Consider the following 20,363-nt stretch of genomic DNA (forward strand, 5'->3'; position numbering starts at 1 on the left):
GGGTTTACGTTAAAGATTTTGCAGTTCATCTCAAAAACAATAAATTATCTTGTTCAGAACAATTCTAGACTTTTGTAGGGATGAAATCTAACACTTTTCCCTCTGAAAACAGACCCGACAACGACCCGGCACCCGTCCATGGCGTTACCAACGACAACGACCCGGCGCCTCATAGGGGAGTGTGACTGACGGTGCAGGGCCCTGGCCCAGGCTCGTGAGCCTCTTCAAACTGCGGGAGATATTAATCGGCCCCCAGGGAGGGGGAACTACTTTCCGCCCGGTGCGCGTCGTCACCCGGAGGTGGGAGATAGGGATAAGAGTACTTGACGAAAATCAAATCAATAAAATCAAGTTTAATCCAAATGACTGACAGCATATGTTGCATTTAATGCCAGTTCCTACACAAGGCATGTTGACAATGCATGTCAAGCATGTAGCAGTCCATGAGTTGGTCAAACGTTCCGATTTGTTGGTTTCCGTCTGAGGACTTGTTCGTGATTGCAGCTAATGGATCGAAAAACAATACACATACTATCACTCGTTTTTTATCCAAATAATGTGCGTGGCAGTCCTCTTGTGTGCAAAGTAAGGTGTTTTTATCATCTCTTGGGCAGAGCAGGAGATAGTCATGTAGGATTTGTAATGGGCAAAGCAAAGTTGACTCCTCTTCCAGAGCAAACAATTCCAAGGTTGGAACTCTGTGCTGCTGTGCTTGCGGTAGAGTTAGCAGACCTAATCTCGGAAGAGCTCGACCTCCAGCTGGATGCCACAACCTTTTATACAGACAGCAAAGTAGTTTTGGGCTACATTTCCAATGAAACCAGGCGCTTCTACGTTTACGTAAGCAACCGGGTGCTACGTATTCGAAGGTGACATAAAATTGAAGCTTGGATCATTTTTAATTTGAGCCTGTTGGCTGACAAATTCTACAAAATAGTGGAAGGGAGGAAATGAAACATTATATTCCTGCTTGTACAGTGAACCAATTGTTGCCCACTTCTCCTGCATATTAAATGGAAGTTTTTGCACAATTGGGTGAATGCCTCTTGCTGTGTCAAGAAAAGAGAGACCAGGCAGGTCTCCTTCTGCTCTGGCTGATTCAAGTTCCATCAGAAGATCACTCAATTTTGTTAATTTTGAATGATCTCGGTTTGCTAATTTTGGAAAGGCATCCACTCGTTTGAAGAGAGCATCTTCTATTGCTTCTGCTGAGCCATAAGTTCGTTCGAGCCTATCCCGTATCATGTCCAATCCCGTTTGTGGATTGTTTATGTGTATTGCTCTTATCTGTTCAACATGTTCTGACGACTCTTTGCCAAGCCACCTAAGCAGAAGGTCCATCTCTTCACATGGTGTCAGGTTCAAGTCTTGTGTGGCGTTCTGAAAAGAACGTTTCCATGCACGATAGTTTTGTGGCTTGTCATTAAACTGAAGCAAACCTGTAGCTACAAGTTCCCTTCGAGCAAAGTACCTTACAAAGTCACTCATATTATCATTGTTGTTGTTGGAGACTGAAGGTGTGTTGACGCGTTGAGGTACGTGATGAACATTCACATGTCGATGTCCAGATAGCAGCATAGGAGTGTCACATGGTTTCTCGAACATCACTCCACGATGCCTTTGAAGACCTTCATCCTTATAAGTGTGAGTTCGTTGTGTGGTGAGATGAGAAGATGCATGAGCTTGGTTTGTTAAGAAAGGTTTAGCTTCCGGTTTAAGCTGTGAAGGAGAATAACTGTAAGTGTGACTTGGTTCCGTTTTTGGCAGGACACCAGCATCATGAAGTTCTGACTCTCTTTCTTTCGCTTGTTCGGTAACATATTGTTCAATGCGTTTTTGAGCTTCTAAAAGAGCAGAATCAGCACTTAAACTGCTGCGATGCTCTTCCATCTCGTTCTCTACAGCAGCTTCGAGTGCTTCTGCCTCAGCAACGGCTGCTGCCGTTTCTTTTTTAGCATTGAGCAAGTCCATGGATGCTTCCAACTTAGCTTTTTCAAGTTTCAACTTCATCTCTTCTTCTGCGTAGAGAAGACGTGCTTTTGCTGCTTCTGCTCTCGCCCTTGCCCTGGCTGCGGCGGACCCAGTTGATGAAGCACTTAAAGAGTTTGAGGTGTGGGAGCGCGTCTTTAATGAAGCTTCTGTAGCTTCCAAAATGACATCGCAGGGCACGGTTTCTCAAAAGACGGGCACTTTATTGCTTTTCTGTGAAATGCCTTCGAATGCCGTGAAAACTAAAAGATGTACAAATAAAGCTTAGACACTTAAACAAAAAAAGGTAACGTGCTAAACAGAAAACAAAGCTAACCTCGTGGCCGCCTGCCACTTTGGAGGTCCTGGGCGATTGAACGCGAACTCGTGTGCATACAAAGCTTTACAAAACAATAGTCCAATTAATAACAGTTACAAACACATTGTACATATCATAATATAACAGAAAATACCTTGCGCAGCTAGCACCTGTTTATTTCTATGCAGCTCGTCAAGTCTCTGCTGCTGCGTGTGGCTTAATGGAAGTCCTTTTTTGTCTGAGCGAGAGCAGGTCTCGCTGTAACTCACGCCACGCAAATCTCGCGAGACTAGTGGTAACCAAAGCAATTACTATACAAATATTTACAAACAAGTAATTTTCAATATGAATGAAACGACTTTCAATAAATACTGTAACTTTTTACCTTCAACAATTACTAAAACATTATTTTAATACAAGAACTATTTGTTAACCGTTACACTCCCACAACTAGCCAGGAATCAAACAATTTAATGCATTCATTCGTTTTCCATGTTGCTAATCCATCGTAGGCATTTATTTACGGCATATCATGGACTTCATTACCTATTGACATGACAGTTCGTCATTCTTTGCGTTTAACAGTTTTAGCTCTGTGGCATGATGCATTGTCCACTTGGAAAATGACATTTTCAATTGAAGGGATAAGAAAGCTGTCTAAAATTTCAATGTAAACTTGTTTAAGGTTTAACCACAGCCATCTCCCCAGTGTCTTTGCCTGACATGCAGCCCCATAACATAAGAACTGAGGGAATTTTGATGTTTTCTTCAGGCAGTCATCTTTGTAAATCTCACTGGAACGGCACCAAACAAAAGTTCCAGCATCATCACCTTGTCCAATGCAGATTCTTGACTCATCACTGAAAATAACCTTCATCCAGTCATTCACACAGTCCACGATTACCTCTCCTTAGCCCATTGCAGTATTGTTCTTTTAAGTTTCAATGTGTGTCAAAATTAAAGCCCACAACATGCTGCCTTGACATCCTTCCTTCAAACTTTATCAAAACTGTTTTTTATAGCCCCAGACATACTTCAGATTAAAAGGCTTCTCTCCAAACAGCAGAGTTTCCACAGACTTTAAAAACCTCTTCTAAAAAAAAAACAAATCTGGATGCCTCAACCATTAGTAATTATAGGCTCATATCAACTGACATTCCTGGGGAAAATTATCGAAAGGGTTGTGTTCGAACAGATTCAGGTTTTTATGATGCAAAACAATCTTTTTAACTCATTTCTGTCTGGATTTCGGCCACAACACAGCTCTGAGACCGTGCTTAAAGTCCTAAATGATATTCGTCGGAATACTGATACAGGCAAATCATCTGTTCTGCTACTATTGGATCTCAGCGCCGCATTCGACATGGTTGATAACAACATACTACTCATCAGATTGTAACACTGGGTAGCGCTTACTAACACTGTTGTTCAGTGGTTCACATCTTATTTACATGATAGGTATTTATTTGTATCAATCGGAAACCATCAGTCGGAACGAACCAAATTCACGTGTGGAGTCCCTCAAGGGTCAATTCTTGGACCACTCTTATTTAACATCTATATGCTTCCCCGAGCTCAGATTATGGAACAGTATGACATCTCCTATCACACCTCTGCAAATGGCACACAACTCTACATTTCTGTGTCCCCACATGATTATAGTCCCTTAGTCTCCCTGAGTAAATGCATTCATCATATCAATGAATAGATGTGCCAGAATTTTCTCCAGTTAAATGTGAAGAAGACAGAAGTGATCATTTTTGGGCCAAAAAAGGAAAGGTCAAAGATTAGGAGGCACCTTAGCAAAATGTTACTTACAGCTACAAATCAAGTCAAAAACCTTGGCGTTATTATTGACTCAGACCTAAAATTTGATAGCCATCTAAAGTCCGTCACTAAATCTGCTTATTACCACCTAAAAAATATTGCTAGAATTAAGGGGCTTCTGACTCAACTAGACATAGAAAAACGTATGCATGCATTCATTTTCAGCAGATGGGACTATTGCAACAGTATATTTACAGGTCTTGATAAAAAGTTCGTCAGGAAGCTGCAGCTAGTACAGAATGCTGCAGCCAGAGTCCTCACAAATACAAGTTAAACCGGACCACATTACACCGGCTTTGAAATCGTTACACTGGCTTTCAGTGAGTCTAAGAACAGACTATAAAATACTACTGCTCGTCTACAAAACACTTAATGGCTTTGGACCAAAATACATGCTTGATTTGTTAGATTCTTGTGAAACATCTAGACCCCTAAGGTCGTGTGGAACCGGTCTCCTGTATGTTCCAAGAACGGAGCTGGGTGAAGCAGCATTGAGTTATTAGCTGGAACAAGTTACCTGAAGGTCTAAAGTATGCTCAAACTGTTAGTTCCTTTAAATCAGGGCTATGAACGCTTTTGTTTAGCACTGCATATCCATAACAGCAGTATTTCGCAAGAGCCCGAGGCTGCCGTATTGTCCGTCATTTTTTAGATCTATTCTCATTGTTTTCAATTAGTCGTGCAAGTTATAGAGCAATTCATGGAAGCCCCAGTGTTATCTGACGCTGTAAACTCATTGGATGCGTTGCATAAAATGCGTTATGTGGAAAAGCTTCAGTCTATCCATTCACCAGATCCATATTTGATGCCTAAATCGATATTTTTCGACCCGCTGTCTTCGCCCTCTCTGCCTGACATCTGCTACCCTGATATCTACAACTATCTTGTCCACACAAAATCAGCCTATTCTCACAAAAGTTTGAAAAACTTTAAGAGCAGCACTTTAAGCAAAATTACATTACCCCGTGTGACCCTTTACTTCCAATTTTCTAAAATGGCGACAATCAATAAAAAAAAATTGTTTTAAAAAGGTGACTGCGACGCGTCAAGGATAGGCGCATTTTGGACTATTTCTTCGCATTTTGGACTATTTCTTCAATAAAATACACAACTGTGTCTGCCTCATTTGCAAAAAGACAGTCGCGGAAGATACGCAACGAGAAATTAAAGCAACTTGAAGCTAATTTAATTTCACAGCAGCAGTATTTCGCAAGAGCCCGAGGGTCGAAAGAGAACGCCACAAAGGCAAGATTGTTGAAATTTTATATTAAAAAAAATAATAATAAAGCAAATATGACACACAGAAGGGCTTGCTAAAATTTCTTTAAATGTATTGTTCTACGTAAATCAACCCAGGTAGCCCCCCACATTTTTACCACACCAAATCTTGCCCCCTTTGCAAAAAGTTTGGACACCCCTGTTTAACTGATGATCCGTAGACGAGGCCAGCTTCTTTCACTTGGTACCAGCTAAATATTACCGTAATTTCCCGAATATAACGCGCACTTTTTTTCCCCCCAAAATCAACTGGTAAACTCATGGTGCGCATTATAAACGGGTACATGGATGGAGACAGAAATATATATGTATTACATATATATATAAACCGATTTTTTTCATTGACACGGCCACGTTGTGTTGAAGAAACGTATGCGGCCACCCGTTGCCGACCATTGCGGTACGTGACGTCACCGTTTTGTTTCGGTATTACTTCATTCGGCCAAATGATTTCGTCTGTGTTAAATTCTGCTTTTTTCACTCTTCATAAAGCACAGAATTTAGTTTCTTGAACTCATTTGAGTCGACGTTTATTGCAGCTCCGAAATTCGGACTATAACAAATGTAAGGACACACACTTCCTGTGTCCGTCAACTATATCGGTCCCTCGGGAAACTCAAACCCAAATAACAATAGTTCCTTTTGTTACTAGTGTCGTGCTGACAGCTATGAGCCTCTCACGGATTTCCGACTTACGTTCTCACTTTCATTTTACCGTATCAATCCATGGAAGAAACATTTATTCATCATGAGGAAACGAGCAAGTTATACAGCAGCCTTTATAAGAAAAGTCACATCTGTTTTGTTTTCTCCTAGATTCTGGTAAGTTGGAGAAGTTGTCAAATCATAGCCTGGCTCTGCCAGACTATTCTCCCTGTATTTTTCAAACACTGAGAGAAATAGTCTGGAACCCCTCCCATTAACGGCCTTTTCGAGCAGATACAAAATCAATCGACAAATCAGATTCGTTTATTTGCGTCACGTGTTCTTCACAAGCAACGTCACTCTTGCGCGTCGAAAGTCGTCCCTTCAGCAACACAGACGGTGAACGGCAGAGCCGAGAATATGTTCCAATCCACGGTAAAATCAGTTTTAAATGACCAAAAACACATCGACACGAGTCACTGACAACAATCTGTCTCGCGCTAGCCATGTCGAATAAACTCCGCTCTCTTCGTATGTTTACTTCCGCGCGCAAGTCCGTCATCCTGAAGTCGCCATTTTTCTAACGTCACGTCTGCCCGTCGCTGATTGGTCCACTCCGCTGTCTGTATGCTGTGGCTTGCTCCGCCCTGGAAATTGTTTCCGTGGGAAGGGTGGCCAGACTCAATAGCTGGAACAGCGTTGAGTCTGGTGTACCAGGCTAGTCAAATCATATTATTACCGTAAATATTGTCAGTTCACGTTAATGTTTTGAACTACCAATGTGCTATGCTTGAGCTGTGTTTCACCAGTCAATAAAATGACATCTCTGTATCTGTACACAAGCTCTGTTTTCTTGTATTCTTCTATTTATTGGTGCTAAAATTAGGGTGCGCGTTATAAACGGGTACAATAATTTCCCCTAGATTTTACAAGTAAATTTGGGGTGCGCATTATACACGGGTGCGCCTTATATTCGGGAAATTACGGTATTCAAAAAATAATGATGGTGTAAGAAATAAACATCTTGAATTTGAAACTGTATGTTTTCGGCGATTAGCCTCGCAATGATCTTAATTGTGGTTGTCAGCCCAAAACCCTCTAAACATATATTAAATGCATCTTACCAGGTGTAAAATGACTACTACATAGTCTGTGGTGATCGTTTGGTGCCCAGTTTTCTCGTCGAATTGCAGCAGTCCGTCTCGCTCTCCTCTCCGGGTCTCTCGGAAAACGGTAGAACTTCAAGTCTCTCCGTCTATCTTCTCTGTTACTGCAACCAACCGCCACACACGCCTTCACCATTTTGATTATTAATGTTAACGAGCAGAAAAACACGCCATAATAGGAGGAATTTACGTAGCGGTCATGCATAAACCCGACGAGCTGACGGACAATATGGCGTGGAGGCGTGGTTGCGACGTCATGTGAGTGGGGTCTATTGGTGTTTCTCCAAAAATCCATCTGGACATGCTCAGAAAACACTTGTAGATAACTTAAAAAAAAAAAAAAAAAAAAAAAACACCCGAACAATTAATTTGATAGTTTTTATTCATAGTTTTTTTAAAGACTACTTAGATGGACTCACGATTTCTCAAGAAAGCAACTTCATCTTATTTCTTGTTCATTATAATATCAATGTTATCTATGGTAACATTGAACTATTAATGTTTATTTTCTTGTTTTTTTTGGTTGTTTTTTTTTTTTTTTTTGTGTGTGTGTGTGTGTGGGTCTTGCTGTATTTTGTTTTGTTAGTGATGTATGTAAGAAGAACCTGCTCACAAAACAGCCAATCACAACTCTGGAATTGTGTCAGTCTAAACGTTCACTTTTCGTTCGTATACCAGATGACCATGCTAAGATTAATAGATCTGTTATTTCTGTTCTGGCTGAGATGTACTGCATTAAAAAATTCAAATAAAAAGATATATATAAAAAAAAAAAAATTAAATTAAAAAAAACACCCAAAGAACAATTAATTTGATAGTTTTTAACCATGACTTGGAGTAATATTTTTGTGATTGTGTTTTACAACAGATTATTTGGCTGTACTGGTAGTTTTTTTTTTCTAAAGTAGTTACGGGTGACTTGTGTCTCTAAAAACGCGACAAGGGGGGAGACAAAACTCATGCACTAGTAATTAGTGATTTTTAACCTGTAACAAAGAAAAAACACAAGTAGAACAAAAAAAAAAAATCACTTGCAAACGGAAAAAAAGAATTTAATACATTTTTTTCCCATGTTTATTTCACAATGCAAAATTGTTTTGAACGTTTTTTTTGTTTGTTCTCAGATGAACAACAAGTTGAGGAAGGAAATTTGGATATAGACATTGAAGGAACAAAAGAGGCAAAGACTTGACTGAGTCACAGCCAAAAAGTGTTGATGACAGTGTTGATTTCTATTCACTATTCCCCCTCCCAATTAAAGTCTGTGACAGTCACAGCCAATTATACTGTTAAACTGGAAATTATGTTGTTGTAAAGTGTATTAAATTCTTATTCATTTGCCCCTTTTGATTTATGAGTACCTGCCCCTCCAGGTCTCTGCACGGCCCTGAAACCCTGAGTCTAGTCTTTTCTCAACTCATTCCTCAAGCACTTACTGCAAATGTTCCTTTATAGAAGATAATGGATGGATGGATACTTAATTGCTGTACTTAGTACAGGGATTTTAATAAACTCTTCAGACTCATTTTTGGCAGGTTGTGAAAATAAAAAAGACAACACTGTGTGAAAAGCATAATACTGTAATTGCTTCCAAATGATCTTGATTGTCATGTACTGTACACTTAGTGATTATATAAAGTTAAAAAGCAAAACTGCTTCATTGATTTGTCCTTTTTTTGGACACCCGCATTACAGTGTCAGATTTTTAAAAATACTATGGCACATTCATGGTCTGGCATTCGCCAGTAAAAACTGCTTCATACGATGAATATAATTTTACATTTACAAGCAGCAGTTAAACTGAGAATAAAAACAGTGCTTTGGTGGTTCCAGTGTGTCAATTTCACTTCCCTTCTGTGAGACTGGCCTCTACAGAGTAGTGTCTCCATTGCTTAAACAATGTGAAACTCGGCGAGCAGAGCAACCAAGAGGAAAATGGCGTAGAAGGTGAGGAGAAAGACGCCGTAAGGCCGACCCAAGTGGAAACGGCTCAATGGAACGATGAGGAAGGACAGAACCAAAGACAACCCTAGAGAACCTGCCAGGATCCACGTCAGCAGTCCCTCTGGTTCCAACTGAGAAGGAAAAGAAGCAGTGGTTAATTCATGGATGGCGATAGATTTTATAAATACAGTAATGTAGTAACAGGTGTGGATAGAGTAGCCCAAAATTTTATTCAAGTAAGAGTAGTGTTACTTCAAAATAACATTACTCAATTAAAAGTAGTCATCTGAAAAAATGTACTCAAGTTGGAGCCGGGCGGTATACCGAAAATTTTCCGTTACCGAAATTCTTCATGATGACCGACGTAATTTTGACCATGTCGGTAAATTCAGTAATTTATTAAAACAAGAAAAGTATTTTCATCCCGCTTTGAATCTGTTGTTCGGCTATGTTTTAAGAGTGTTTTAAGAAAGCACTCAGTGTGCTTACCTTCATCAGGGGTCGCGTTAACCGAATATTTTCCGTCGTTGACCGGTTTTCTAAAACGGTGACGGAAAAAACTGAAGTCCGTCATTTTGACAGGTTGCAATTCACACCCCAGACCACAGGGTGGCAAGTGAGCATATTAATTAGCTATTGTCTCTCTTAATGCATGACGTCGTTGGCTATTCTGTCAGAATATTGTAGCGTCACCGGGGTCTGGCGGCGGCACCGTGATTGACACATCAACGCGAGGTTCTTATTGGTGCACCCGGTGTGCCAGCGCGTCATCCAATTGGTGGACTAGATTGCCGCCTGTGTATAGACCCCAATCACATGACGTCACAACTCCGCCCCCCTGACTGGTGCCGCCATATTGTCCGTTAGCTCGTCGTGTTTACACATTACCGCTACGTACATGCCTCCTATTACGGCGTGTTTTTCTGCTCGTTAACATTAATAATCAAAATGGTGAAGCCATGTGTGGCGGTTGGTTGCAGTAACAGAGAAGATAGACGGAGAGACTGAAGTTCTACCGTATTCTGGGAGACCCGAAGAGGAGAGCGAGATGGACTGCTGTAATTCGACAAGAAATGTGGGCACCAAACTATCACCACAGACTATGTAGTAGTCATTTTATATCTGGTAAGATGCATTAAATATATATTTAGAAGATTTAAAACGAAATTCTATTGAATATGTCATCATTACCCTTTTTAAAAATTAAGTGACGGGTAAAAATAGATTATGACCGGATTTTTATGACCCTGTCAGTCAAAATGACAGACAACGAAAATGTCTAGCGCAACCTCTGGTATGAAGTCGCAGGGTTATCAGGAACTCAAACGAACAGAAGCCCGGTAGGCTAACGCTAGCGGCCAGTGCTACAAGCAAACATGATGGAGTTGGCCTTAAGGGAGCTTCGCTGAACTTTCAACCGACATTAAGTAGATTCTTGCCGGCTAACGCTACAAATGAACGTGATGGAGTCTGATAGCGGCTCTAACCTTGTCAAAACGGCTGAACTTAATGAGTGGATTGGGCACGGACTGCATCTTGCAATTAGTATGTCACATTATTTTGAATCGGTGTGTGTGTGTGATTTCTTTGATACATTTTATGATGGTAAAGCATTCATCATAAATTATAATTCAACAGTGAAGCCTATGATATGACAGTTTATTGGCCACAGCTATTTTCTGTATGTATTTTTTGTATGCTTGCTTTATTCTGTGTCATGACTGCCATCATAAAATCTTAAATGTTTCATTGGCAAAAGAGCAATATAGCTTCAGGTACAGACTGCATCTAGCAATTAGTGTGTCGCATTATTTTGTATCTGTGTGTGTAATTGATATATTTTATGATGGTAAAGCATTCATCATAAATTATAATTCAACAGTGAAGCCTATAATATGACCGTTTAATGGCCACAGCTATTTTTCTGTATGTGCTTGCTTTATTCTGTGTCATGACTGCCATGATAAAATCTTAAATGTTTCATTGGCAAAAGAGCAATTTAGCTTCAGGCACGGACTGCATCTAGCAATTAGTGTGTCGCGTTATTTTGTATCTGTGTGTGTGTGTGTGATTTCTTTGATATATTTTATGATGGTAAAGCATTCAGCATAAATTACAATCCAACAGTGAAGCCTATAATGTGACCGTTTAATGGCCACAGCTATTTTTCTGTATGTGCTTGCTTTATTCTGTGTCATGACTGCCTTAAATGTTTCATTGGCAAAAGAGCAAATTAGGTAAAAAAAAAAAAGCACAGAGAAACAGTTAATTTGTATTAATATTATATTATCGTCATTTATCATTATCGAGGTAAATCTGCTCAATATACCGTGATACGTACTTAAGGCCATATCGCCCAGCCCAAACTCAAGTACAGTGGGGAGAAGAAGTATTTGATACACTGCCGATTTTGCTGGTTTCCCCACTTGCAAGCCATGTAGAGGTCTGTAATTTGTATCATATGTTCTCTTCAACTGTGAAGGACGGAATCTAATACAAAAATCCAGAAAATCACATTGTATAATTTTTAAATAATACATTTGTATTTAACTGCATGAAATAAGTATTTGATACATTACCAACTAGTAAATATTTCGGCTCTTGGTTCTTTTTTAAGAACCTCTCCTGTTCTCCACTCATTACCGGAAGTAACTGCACCTGTTTGAACTTGTTACCTGTATAAAATACACCTGTTCACATGCTCAAACAAACAAACTCCAACCTCTCCACAATGGCCAAGACCAAAGAGCTGTGTAAGGACATCAGGGATAAAATAATAGACCTGCACAAGGCTGGGATGGGCTACAGGAAAATAAGCAAGCAGCTTGGTGAGAAGGTAACAACTGTTGGAGCGATTATTAGAAAATGGAAGAAGTTCAAGTTGAAGGTCAATCTGCCTCGTTCTGGGGCTCCATGCAAGATCTTACCTCGTGGGGCATCACTAATCATGAGGAAGGTGAGGGATCAGCCCAGAACTACACGGCAGGACCTGGTCAATGACCTGAAGAGAGCTGGAACCACAGTCTCAAAGAAAACCATAGGAAACACATTACGCCGTCATGCATTCAAATCCTCCAGCGCACGCAAGGTCCCGCTGCTGAAGCCAGTGCATGTCCAGACACGTCTGAAGTTTGCCACTGACCATCTGGATGATCCAGAGGAGCACTGGGAGAAGGTCATGTGGTCGGATGAGACCAAAATGGAACTTTTTGGTCCGAACTCGGCTCGTCGTGTTTGGAGGAAGAAGAAGGATGAGTACAACCCCAAGAACACCATCCCAACCGTGAAACATGGAGGATGAAACATTAGTTTTTTTGGGGCTGCTTCTCTGCCAAGGGTACAGGACGACCGCACCATATTGAGGGGAGGATGGATGGGGCTATGTATTGCCAGATCTTGGCTGACAACCTCCTTCCTTCAGTGAGAGTCCTTAAGATGGGTCGTGGCTGGGTCTTCCAGCATGACAACGACCCAAAGCACACAGCCAAGGCAACTAAAGAGTGGCTCCGTAAGAAACATCTTAAGGTCCTGGAGTGGCCTAGCCAGCCACCAGATCTGAACCCGATAGAAAATCTATGGAGGGAGCTGAAAGTCCATGTTGCCCGGCAGCAGCCCCGAAACCTGAAGGCTCTGGAGAAGATCTGCATTGAGGAGTGGGCCAAAATCCCTGCTGCAGTGTGTGCAAACCTTGTCAAGGGCTACAGGAAACGTTTGGTATCTGTAATAGCAAACAAAGGTTTCTGTACCATTAAGTTCGATTTTTGTGATTTATCAAATACTTTTTTCATTCAATTAAATGCAGATTTATTATTTAAAACTCATACAACGTGATATTGTTTTTTTGTATTTTTTGCTGGGAAAGCCAGCAAAATCGGCAGTGTATCAAATACTTGTTCTCCCCACTGTTTGAGTAAAAAAGTATTTGGTGAATGGAGTACTCAAGTAATTAGTAACATTGTGAGAAAATCCTTAAAATGTTTTATCTTAAGATGATTATGTAAACTGTTATTATTATACTGTACTATAATATATTGCATAACCACATTAAGCCAAAGTACGATGCAGGATTAGGGTCAAATCAAGGAGAAGAAACAAACAAAAAAAAGGACCACGAGATTAAAGTCGTACTGGTAATACAAGAAAATAAGTCGTATTATTATACTGTATAGGGTAAACCGCTACACACTTTACGTACAGTGCCTTGCAAAAGTATTCGGCCCCCTTGAACCTTGCAACCTTTCGCCACATTTCAGGCTTCAAACATAAAGAGATAAATTTTTAATTTTTTGTCAAGCATCAACAAGTGGGACACAATCGTGAAGTGGAACAAAATTTATTGGATAATTGAAACTTTTTTAACAAATAAAAAACTGAAAAGTGGGGCGTGCAATGTTATTCGGCCCCCTTGCGTTAATACTTTGTAGCGCCACCTTTTGCTCCAATTACAGCTGCAAGTCGCTTGGGGTATGTTTCTATCAGTTTTGCACATCGAGAGACTGACATTCTTGCCCATTCTTCCTTGCAAAACAGCTCGAGCTCAGTGAGGTTGGATGGAGAGTGTTTGTGAACAGCAGTCTTCAGCTCTTTCCACAGATTCTCGATTGGATTCAGGTCTGGACTTTGACTCGGCCATTCTAACACCTGGATACGTTTATTTTTGAACCATTCCATTGTAGATTTGGCTTTATGTTTTGGATCATTGTCCTGTTGGAAGATAAATCTCTGTCCCAGTCTCAGGTCTTGTGCAGATACCAACAGGTTTTCTTCCAGAATATTCCTGTATTTGGCTGCATCCATCTTCCCGTCAATTTTAACCATCTTCCCTGTCCCTGCTGAAGAAAAGCAGGCCCAAACCATGATGCTGCCACCACCATGTTTGACAGTGGGGATGGTGTGTTCAGGGTGATGAGCTGTGTTACTTTTACGCCAAACATATCGTTTTGCATTGTGGCCAAAAAGTTCCATTTTGGTTTCATCTGACCAGAGCACCTTCTTCCACATGTTTGGTGTGTCTCCCAGGTGGCTTGTGGCAAACTTTAAACAAGACTTTTTATGGATATCTTTGACAAATGGCTTTCTTCTTGCCACTCTTCCATTAAGGCCAGATTTGTGCAGTGTACGACTGATTGTTGTCCTATGGACAGACTCTCCCACCTCAGCTGTAGATCTCTGCAGTTCATCCAGAGTGATCATGGACCTCTTGGCTGCATCTCTGATCAGTTTTCTCCTTGTTTGAGAAGAAAGTTTGGAAGGACGGCCGGGTCTTGGTAGATTTGCAGTGGTCTGATGCTCCTTCCATTTCAATATGATGGCTTGCACAGTGCTCCTTGAGATGTTTAAAGCTTGGGAAATCTTTTTGTATCCAAATCCGGCTTTAAACTTCTCCACAACAGTATCTCGGACCTGCCTGGTGTGTTCCTTGGTTTTCATAATGCTCTCTGCACTTTAAACAGAACCCTGAGACTATCACAGAGCAGGTGCATTTATACGGAGACTTGATTACACACAGGTGCATTCTATTTATCATCATCGGTCCTTTAGGACAACATTGGATCATTCAGAGATCCTCACTGAACTTCTGGAGTGAGTTTGCTGCACTGAAAGTAAAGGGGCCAAATAATATTGCACGCCCCACTTTTCAGTTTTTTATTTGTTAAAAAAGTTTAAATTATCCAATAAATGTTGTTCCACTTCACGATTGTGTCCCACTTGTTGTTGATTCTTGACAAAAAAATTAAATTTCATATCTTTATGTTTGAAGCCTGAAATGTGGCGAAAGGTTGCAAGATTCAAGGGGGCCGAATACTTTTGCAAGGCACTGTACATGTACTGTACCTTAGCTGGGAGCTACGACGAAGCATCAACGTACAGCCATCTATTGATTATAATTTGATGAGCCAAAAGAGAAAATATTTCCTTATTTATGAAGCAGATTCTAAAATATAGACTCAGGAGATTCACAATATTATTCCAATTTGCTATCATGTCACTCACGTCGTAAAGCTACTACGTAGCTGGGAGCTACGACGAAGTGCTGGTAGGCTATAAATCATTGTATTGATCATGATTTGATGTAGATGAGCCAAAATATGAAGGATTTCCTTTTACTTATTTTTAAAACTGATTTTAAAGACACAATATGCTTTCAATATTGTGGATTTTAGCAGAGGCAAAGCGCTACGGAAAGTAAGCAGCAGTTTATTCAGCTACATTAGCCCAACAAATTAATACGACTTTTATTCTGGTAGTAACAGTTCGACTTTTTTTTTCTCATGGTAATAGTATGACTACGAGAATAAAAGTCATATTATTAGTTGGGCTAATGTAGCTGAATAAACTGCTATTTACTTTACGTAGTGCTTTAAATTAATACTGCACGAATGCTATTTTGAGACCGTGATGTCGCATTGTAAAGTGGAAGTTGGACATTATAGACATGCCCTTGCATTATATTTCGGCTAGTTTTCGCCGGTAATCATTCAAAAACGAACATGCCGATCAAGCACTGCTGATATGGAACTTATAGAAACGACTCTAGACATTACGACATATGAAGGATGTTTTCTTCATACGTTTCCCGAAACCAAAATGTCGGAGGAAAAAATGTGAAGAATAGATCAACTTGCGCGGACATTTAATGCCAGCAAGGTGAAGCCATTCACATTTCATATGCAGTAAACATTTTGTTGGGGGGCATGGCCCTTCAGAGGATGGAGAGGTAAGCCCTTTTGATATTTTTTACTTATTTTTTAGCATGGCGTTTTGCCGTGCTGTTTCTGTCTGACAATGAATGACCTGAAAAAATTAAAATGGTATCTGACTGTCACTGTTACCTTTTCCGCTGTAAAAAGACAACTTTAGTAAGCTGGAAGTGTAAATAATAGAATTAAGATTTGTTATTACTGAAAAAATTAAAAGTGCTCATTGGCTGTCAACGAGTAGCATTTGCGATCGCTACACAAATATAGCAATGTAAATTGCCCAAAAGAACGGTCAGAGAGGTAAGACAACCAGAGGATATAATACATAAGAAAGACAGGGCATATGGTGGTAAAGGATGGATTGTTGAAACAGGACAATGTCATAGTGGCGTAAGAAAAAGGTGTCGATAAAAAAGCTAAGGCTAAGCTTAGGTCGGCTTGTTTCTTTTTTCCGTCTTTTTCAGCCCTTGACACTCGAGCCGTCTCTTTAACTTCCTCCACATCTTTACCAGTGAATTTGGCACAGGGGACATCATTTTCGGAGAGAATTGGTAGGTTTAGCGCTGTAAACATCTCCTTCGTACACCGTTTCCATTTATTTACTATTAGGGACAAACAGAAGCGTGTCCTCCTCCTTAGTTGCTAACGTCATGAATATTATTGAGTGGCCCGCCATTCCAGCGAGAGAAAAAAAATCTACAGAAATTAAGCACCATTCATCCAAAGACCACGAGTGCCCTCTAGTGGAGAAAACATTTCCTACTACAGTGGCTTTTAACCTAGCTAAAAGTACCAAACGCCAGGACTTTCACAGGTGCACTCACCAAACCCTTCGGAATTTAATAACAAATTTCACAAATTTCATTACAAATTTAAAACTGAGCAAGCTAACATCTAAGTAAATTCCTGATTAAATTTCCTGCTTCTAATTTTGCCTTTTGCTGTTGATTTTAAAAAAGTGTACATGCAGCTTATGCTGTTATATCATCCCTACCAATGTTGAGACCAAACGTACGCCCTTTATTGCCACAATGTTTTTAATTTCAAGTTTTCTTTAAGTGTTTTAGTGGGTCATGTCAATGATCTACTTTTATTTTGTACACCATTAAACAACTGTGTGAACATCACCCGAGACTGGTGATTCCATGATTTTTGCCAGAGGATGAATGACGTGTGTTTCATGCATGCGTGTGCATGTGTGTGTGAATTACCTGCACTTCAATGTGTGTTTTGATCCTCTGCACGAGACAGCCCAAACCCACTCCAAACAACATATCTGGTAGAGATGCAGTTAAGAATAACTGCATAGCATTTCGTAATACAGTGGTACCTCTACATACGATCGCTTCGACACACGAACTTTTCGACATCCGACGTAAAATTTGACTCGCCATTTGTTTCTACATCCGACGACATGCTCGAAATACGACGACAATGGCAGCACCGCAGACGAATGCACGGCGGATTTTCTTGTGTGACAAATCAACACTGGTTTCAGAAAAAGTTGGTACAGGTGGTGAAACAAGGAAAAAGTTGACGCTTACCTTCTAAATGAAGATGCAAATGACAGAAAAATATGAGCGTAGGGTTAGCATCCGTGAAATGGCTCAACAATACATCTCCACGGTCCTCCTCCGACCATCGTTCGCCAGTCTTTATAAGTTAAGCTGACAATTCTTATTGTGGTAACATCTCCAGAGAAATCGCCAACTTCGCCACGTTTTTATCATTTATTTCACAACTTATTCAAAACAAAAACACCTTCTGTCTGCCGCAATTGACGGTGTTCTCAAGAAAACAATCAAAGTGAAAGTGAAACTCAAGCTCACCGGTCTGTCTCTGGCACCTCAGCCCCGCGGTGCGTTCAGGGTCAGCAAAAAACGTCCGCCACATTAGAACCCGATTCGTTACATTAATACAGGAATTATTATTATTATTATTATTATTCCGATTTTGATTTATAATTTATTTGTTTTGCTATGTGTAATTGCCATTTGTAATAGTACCAGCAGTATTTTTTAAGGATTTAGTGAAGGTTTTTGGGCTGTGGAACGAATTAATGGAATTATAATGTATTCCTATGGGAAAAACCTGCTCGACATACGACCATTTCGACTTACAAACAAGGTCCTGGAACGGATTAACTTCGTATGTAGAGGTACCACTGTATTATTTTACTGATCTATTGTCTCATATTCATCTTTTAAAGGGATCCTCTATTTTTAAGACAAGTAATTCTTAAAAGATAATTGTTAGTATGAGTTATAATAATTTGATATTAAAACCCCTCTTACTGTTTTTGTTTTAATAGAGTTTGTAAAATTATTTTAAGTGATAGGTCGCCATTCTTGTTACGTCGTAGTGCGTGACGTCACTGGTCCCGTTGGGGAAATTCCAGCGTGTCACTTGTTGGCTTTCCCAACATGTCGTCAGTTCTACCCTTCCTATTTGAACCAGATCTGAAAAGTGAAGAACAGGACAGCACTGTCGGTCGTTAACAAGACGAGCCTCAGGGGAAATGCGTGCAGCAAATACCTGATAAGACAAAAGTTGGTCAAAACTAGTGATGCGAGAGTGTAATCAGTGCATGCTGTTTGGAACTCCGGTTGGGAGCGAGAGTCCCTGTCCGGTTTTATTAGCAGATATTCAAGGTAAGCATATTGCGTTTTCAAACTTATCCCAATAAAATTATGTAGATTGTTAGCATCCAGAGCTGTCGTGTGTTTACAGTACAGGCCAAAGAACACACCTTGTGTAATCTATGTCTTGTACATTGTAACGCGTGGTAGCTAGGATACGTGTGTAATAGTACCAAAAAGGGGAGAAGCTTCCACTATGCACATTTATTCACCAAAAAAAATATTTCCACCTTGACCACTCTTCACTCGGGATCTCAGCAGTACGCAAACACGCGTTCCCTGACAAACTCCTAACATTGTTGTGAGGATTACGTCAGAGTCCCTCAACACTAGAAGGCATGAGCGACATTTGAATGAAGTCAGAGACTCACAACTATGATGTCAGCGCATGCGCACTTCCTTTTGGAACGTTGGCCTTTTCTGAGGGGGAAAAGTTTTGTTCGCCCCAGAAAGAAATTTTAAAAAGATAAAGAAAAGCAAATTGACGAATGCATCAACTGTTGCTGTGTGGCGTCTGTTGCTTGAAGCGAATTCAGACGGTCGTGAAAATATTGAGCAGAAACCACTCGGTAAGATGTGGGAACAATTTGCTAATTCGCTAATGCTAAATTTGCATTCATGGCTAACTGCTAGGACCTTATTCATGCAGGCCAAAAGCCTTGTGTGAGAGGAAGAGGACCAGGCGTCGTCAGTTAAGACTATTCGGTGAGATATTTTCATTAAAATATACTGCTGTTTGAAATGGTATAAAATATATTTTCCATTTAAAAGGGAAAGAAAGGTAATTTCTGTTTTTGGTTATGGAATATGTACCATTTACAAAGGGGGCCAGATTTGGTGTGGTAAAAATGTGGGGGGCCGGCCTTAGCTGACGTCCTTTATGTAGAACAATTTATTTATGCAAATTTTAGCAAGCCATTCTGTGTGTCACATTTGCTTTATTATTTTTTTAATTAATGATTTTATTTTTTTAATTAATAATTTCCACAACAGTGTTGCAACTCGCCTTTGTGGCGTTCTCTTTCATCTCTTCTCGCTGTAAAATTAAACTAGCTTAAAGTTGCTTCAATTTCTCGCTACGTACCTTCCCTGTAATCTTGTCGTACATGTCAGCGTGTCTGTTTAGTTATATCGCCTCGCATTGAACCCGTTAAAAACAGCAACTGTCTCTTCGCAAATGAGGCAGACAGTTTTTGCGTATTTCAGTGACGAAATAGTCCAATTTCCACCTATCCTTGAAGCGTCGGCCGTCGCAATCAACTTTTTTTTTGTTGATTGTCGCCATTTTAGAGAATTAGGAGTAAAATGTCACGCGGGGTAATGTTGCTTAGAGTGCTGCTGCCTTTTATTGGGTAAATGAGAAGCAGCATTTAGTGTGTAAGCTACTTCATATGCTGGTGGCAGTACTGCTGACCAATTTATTAGGTCTGTGTGCGGGCCAGACATGATTGATTTCATAACAGAGGCTGGGGGCCGGATGAAATTTGACCACGGGCCGCATTTGGCCCCCGGGCCGGACTGTGGACATGTCTGATTTACAGTATTGCATGAAGAAATGCTTTTGAGAGCCTAATTGACATTTTTGTGTTATGGAAATGTCATTTATTGCATACAAAATGGTTTGTAATTGACTAGAAATATTTTCTTGAGTGTTTACTCTCAGTAGTGTTTGAAAAAGTTGTACAACAAAAATGAAACTGAAACATTGAAACTGAAAAGATTGTAACTCAGGACCTGTGTTAAATACAGGTCAGGTTTTTTTTCTGATTGGAAAAAAAGAACATCAGATTGGATTCAACAATGGCGAGCTAACCCAGCGTGATTGAAGAACCAAGAACATCGCTAATTCTGGAATAACAGATGGACTGTCTGTCCG

General features: G+C 40.2%; 1 protein-coding gene and 1 long non-coding RNA gene across 5 annotated transcripts in view; one reads left to right on the plus strand and one right to left on the minus strand.

The window, feature by feature from the left end:
* The window catches only part of LOC130913243 (uncharacterized), a 47,073-nt gene extending 39,644 nt beyond the window's left edge, over positions 1–7,429 (plus strand). For both annotated transcript variants that reach the window (XR_009062735.1, XR_009062734.1), the window contains exon 4: positions 113–7,429. This is a non-coding gene — a long non-coding RNA (uncharacterized LOC130913243). The remainder of the gene's footprint in view (positions 1–112) is intronic.
* An 801-nt stretch (positions 7,430–8,230) lies between these two features.
* Positions 8,231–20,363, minus strand: part of LOC130913237 (mitochondrial sodium/calcium exchanger protein-like) — a 55,187-nt gene continuing 43,054 nt past the window's right edge. For 2 of the 3 annotated variants that reach the window (XM_057831690.1, XM_057831691.1), the window contains exon 13: positions 8,231–9,278. In XM_057831690.1, coding sequence (XP_057687673.1) covers positions 9,096–9,278 — 183 coding nt within the window. In that variant the 3' untranslated portion in view covers positions 8,231–9,095. Of the gene's footprint in view, positions 9,279–17,059; positions 17,125–20,363 lie in introns of all 3 variants that reach the window. The other variant, XM_057831689.1, reaches the window with a different exon arrangement.

This window comes from Corythoichthys intestinalis, chromosome 3 (assembly GCF_030265065.1).
Source record: "Corythoichthys intestinalis isolate RoL2023-P3 chromosome 3, ASM3026506v1, whole genome shotgun sequence".
NCBI classification, from domain to species: domain Eukaryota; kingdom Metazoa; phylum Chordata; class Actinopteri; order Syngnathiformes; family Syngnathidae; genus Corythoichthys; species Corythoichthys intestinalis.